This window comes from Dendrobium catenatum, unplaced genomic scaffold (genome assembly GCF_001605985.2).
Source record: "Dendrobium catenatum unplaced genomic scaffold, ASM160598v2 fragScaff_scaffold_334, whole genome shotgun sequence".
In the NCBI taxonomy this organism is placed as follows: Eukaryota; Viridiplantae; Streptophyta; class Magnoliopsida; order Asparagales; family Orchidaceae; genus Dendrobium; species Dendrobium catenatum.
The window spans coordinates 648,268-653,269 of record NW_021318796.1 but is presented as its reverse complement, the minus strand read 5'-3'; the positions used below and the strand labels follow the sequence as shown (position 1 = coordinate 653,269).

At 35.4% G+C, this 5,002-nt stretch overlaps 1 protein-coding gene across 2 annotated transcripts in view; it reads left to right on the top strand.

Annotated features, from left to right (window-relative positions):
- The window catches only part of LOC110096938, a gene marked incomplete at its 5' end in the record, with an annotated part of 26,609 nt that overhangs the window by 11,482 nt on the left and 10,125 nt on the right, over window positions 1-5,002 (top strand). The window contains 1 exon segment of one of the 2 annotated variants that reach the window (XM_028693633.1): window positions 624-696. Coding sequence (XP_028549466.1) covers window positions 624-632 — 9 coding nt within the window. 2 annotated transcript variants of the gene reach the window in all.

The window sequence follows — 5,002 nt, the reverse complement described above, 5'->3', positions numbered from 1 at the left end:
TTCTGTAAGTATACATGATTCTTTATTACAGTAATATTTTTGTTTATCTCCAGTTCTATGTTTTGAAAGTTCCAACATGTTCATGCAATCTTTATGATTAATTTTAGATCATGATTTTACTACTCTGTTCAAATGATTGATCATGCAAAGTTTATACTATATTTTATGACATTATATGATAAAGATTATGTAATTTATGAGATGAAAAGATATGATATGATATAAATGCTATTTGAATGCTTGTATGTGTATGTTGAAAGGATGGAGTTCACCCCCTTATGGTACTAGTTAGGGACGCTGTACTCGTGCACGATAAAATGGTAAAGGATATGGAAAAGGAAAATGGTAAAGGAGTACCTTTATGGTACAGACGGTGACTTCTGTGACGGTTGTATTATATACGAAAAGAGAAAGTTAAATATATTGATATGATTATGGAAAGGAAAAAGGAAGATATGATTTATGATATGATATGTTTAATGCATGTTAGTATGAAATCATTTTATGTTATGTTCATATGAAATTGACATCCAGCATATTATACAGTTGCCTTGTTTACTGTAGTTTAGAATTGTGTATTACTTACTGAGCTTTAGCTTAATGTTAGTTGTTAACATTTTCAGGTAAGCTAAAATTAAACAAATGAGTAGAAGGGGCGGCATTGTTTATCGTAGGAGTGGAGCTCCGAAAGAAAGGTAAGGATGAAGAATATGTCTGCTTATATGTTTATGTGATTTCAAACTTTATTGTTATAGTGGCTCTTTCAAAATATTTTGGAGATTAATTTAGGGAATTGATAGATTTAGGAATTAGATATTTAACCTACCGTCCGACCTTTGTTCCCGCCTCGCCTGCGCGAGCTCACCGGGCCGGGTCGTGACACAGGTGGATGAGTGGTTTTATCCTTAAAGATAGGATACGAAATGAGCATATACGTGAAAAGGTTGAAATATCTCTAGTAGAAGATAAGATTAGAGAGAGTCGCCTTAGATGGTTTGGTCACATAAAACAGGAGACCTTCGGATGACCCAGTTAGAAAAGTATAGGTATTAGATTTGACGTATGTTAAGAAAGGTAGAGGCAGAGCTAAAAAGACTTGGTTAGAAAATATTAGAAATGGTCTTTCTTTATTAGATTTAAACGAGAATTTGTCTTTTAATAGGGCACAATGGAGAAAAAAGGATTCATGTAGCCGACCCTACATAGTGGGATAAAGGCTTGATGTTGTTGTTGTACTCTATTAATCTCTCGATAATCAATACAAAGCCTCATCGAACTGTCCTTTTTCTTAACAAACAATATCGGTGCACTCCAGGGAGATGTATTGTGTCAAATAAAACCATTCTCAATTAGCTTTGATAATTGACTTTTCAATTCCTGCAATTCTTTAGTGTCCATTCTATATGATGTATTCCCAATTGATGCGATTCCATGCTGCACATCAATTGCAACTCTCTCTTTGGAGGTAAGTTGACTAACTCCTCAAGAAATACATTCACAAACTCCTTTACCATGGGAATAGTTGTAACAACACTATTTTCTTCCTTACCTACCTATATCTTAGCCAAGAAAATCAATTTATTGGATTTCATACATTTTTTTACCTAGATGGAATTGAGTATAGATGAATTTACTCCATTTTCACATTGAAAGTAAAATATTTCATATGTTGGCCATTCAAACCTAACTCTACTTTTCTAGTATTCAATAGTATCAAAGTATCTCACCAATCAATTCATATCTAAAATTACCTCAATTTCAAATAAAAGAAAAATAATTAACTTTGATTTCAAATTCCTATCATGATATCCACTGAACATGAAGTTCTAAGAAACATACAATCACCATTTGGAAATCTAACACTCAACTCAGGAATGAACGTAACAAATTCCAATTGCAATTTATCATAAAATGTTTCAAATATAAACAAGTGTGAAAAACCAGAATCAGAAAGTACTCGAGCTGGAAAATCTAAAATAATACCAATAACTAGTTTTGGTGGCTTCTAGGTTTGTTGAGATGTTAAAGAAAAAACTTGAGTTAGAACAATTCTAATACTACTACCCGAGCCTTCTTCCTCCTTTTAATACATGTCTTGCACCTCTATATTTTTCCATCGTCTAAGAATTCCGTTGCTCTTTGCCTCCTGCATTTTTTTTGAAAATTACTCATTATATGTCTGGGTTGTCCACAGAAGTAGCATCGTTCGGAATTCCTCCAACATTTTCCTATATGAGGTTTTCCACATGTAGTACAAGCTGGTATTGTGTGCAAACCCCCAATATGTTGCAGTTTTCGTGGTTGCTGCTGGCCTTGAATAACTTTTTATTTCTTGAACTAACCTCCCTTGTTATTTAAGATCCTCTTCTTGTTACTTACCTCCCATCTCTCTTTCTCATCATTTTCAAATCTCTCTCTAACATTCGGGCACTCCACCAATTTTGAAAAATCTTTAATGTAAAGGAATAAAAGGTTGTCGCAATTGATCCCTCAAGCCCTTCAAAAAATCAGTAAAATTCTCCACGTGGGTACTAATAAGATTGAGAAATCTTAATAAAGATGTAAATTATTCCTCATATTGAAGTACAATTTTGGATCTCTTAATCAATTTCATAAAGCTCTCTTGCATCGCTTGTCTTGCTGATGGTGGAATATACCAATCTCTGAATACCTGCACAAACTCTTCTCAAGTGATCATCTCTTCAGGTTTACTATCAAATTTCTCCAAATGTTGATCTCTTCACCACCTCTCTTCTTCACCTTCTAGTACAAAAAGAGCTAAAGACACCCGTCTTTCACTATAACATTTCATTCCATTTAAGATCTTGTCAATCCTAATAAGTTAGTCCTTAACAAATAATAAAATTGATGTTAGATAGGCTTTAAAGAAAATAAAGTGTGGAAAAAACTAGTAGACCTGATGACATTCTAATAGAGGTATGAAAATGCTTAGGAGACAAAGGAATGTTTGTTTAGAAAATGCTGGGGGTTGGTACATCTGCTACAACATGTACAGTTGACCCAACTAAAGATTGCATTTTCTTCATTATTGGCATCATTATTTGCATCATCTGCATCTGCATCTTTGTCCCTAACATCGGTGATACAAGATCAAGCATCACAGGTACATTCTCTGCCTTGATTGCACTAACCTTTGCCGTGTATCATCCTCAAGACCTTCAAGTATTCGACCAAGTTGTGCTAATCGAATGTTTGTTTCTTCAAGAACTTTTTCAACCATAACTTCTAAGACGATATGAAGATCATTACAATTTCCTGTCTGATCATATCTCAAACTCGCCCTCAAATACAAAAGATCATTTACAGGCAGGTGTTGTTAGGGTTTAAGTTAGACTTCCACAGTTACAAGCTGACCCTATTACAAATAATAAAAATGGGACGCAATTGAGGAGAGGCCACCCATCATTTACAGCATATGAATTTCATTTCAGTACAATTCATATTATTGAAATGAAACACAATATAAAATATATTATAATTCGAACCATCCATCAGAAGCGGAAGCTATCTAGAAAATTTATTCCAAATTTTTTAACTAGAGGAAACCCAAGGCATGTAGCATAAAAAATGACTAACATCATAGAAGATCTTCCTTACATTGCCAAAATAACCCAAAAAAAAACAAAGAACTGAACCTAACCCTATTTTTTGCTCAATTTTATCCTTCCTCTTTCTTGCGATACACAATATAACTAGTTTGGTGAGTTATGATTCCAATAAGTTATGCAACTTTAGTACAATATTCAAGTATAAGTAAAACAATAGTTACATGCGTATCAACAAACGAAAATAAGAAAAAGGAAATTGTTGACCCGTGTAATGTAAAGAAACAAAAAAAATTACCTGCATAGTGACAGATCGCACGTCGTCGCCGCCCAAATCGCGAATATCCCGCGACAGCCATTTCACCCACGTCGTATACACGACCCATTGGCGTCGTTAAATAGAAAAAGAAAACGAGGCCTTCGGCCTCGTTCGACTCTTTCGCTAACTCCTCCGCTCTTACCTCTCTCGCCTTCTCCCCTTTCTGTCGAACCGAAAGTTACGCCATTTTGACGGAAACAACAACGGAAGCTCGCGGCTGCGAAGACAACTTACTCCCTTTCGACGTTTCTCCGATCCTTCGCTGCTGTCCGACTCGCCTCGACGACTTTCCCTTTCCGTTTGGATCGGAAGTTAGACATTTTGATCGGGAGCAACACCGGAGCTCGCTCGCTTGCTGGGACGGTAACTTTCTCCCTTCCGGTCGCTTCTTCAGCTCCTTTATGGCTGTTCGACTTCGCACCTTCCACGGCATTCTCGCCCTGCTGTATCGGAAGTCACATTTTGATCGGAAGCACAAACGGGAGCTCGCTGCTGCAGTAACTTTCTCCCTTGTCGAGCGCTTCTTCGATTCCCCCGTTGCTGTTCGAGCTTGCACCTTCGACGACCTTACCTGTAGGATCGGGAGTTAGGATATTTTGATCGGAAGCATCAACGGGAGCTCCGTTGGCTGCGAAGGTAACTTTCTCCCTTCCACCGCCTTTCCACCTCCTTCATAGCTGTTCGGCTTTGCTCCTTCGTCGACATTCGCTTCCTGTCAGAACGGGAGCCCGACATATTTGATCGGAAGCAAGAGCCGGAGCTTACTTGCTGTGTAGTTAACTTTCAACCTTTCGCATGCTTCTTCGGCTAGAACCCGTAAGCCAGCCAAATCAGAGGGATTAATTATAATTAATTTTAGTTAATTAATTATAATTAATTTTGATTAATTATAACTATTACAAATAATTATAATTATTCTAATTAATTATAATAAGTCTTAATTAATTAATTTTAATTACTTTTAATTAGTTTTATTTAAAAATAATTTTAATTAGTTATATTTAATTTTAATTAACTATGGTTATTTAATTAATTATAATTATTATAATTAATCATATTTAGTTTTAATTAAATTATTATAATTAATTATAATTAATTTTAATTAAAACTAGTTTTA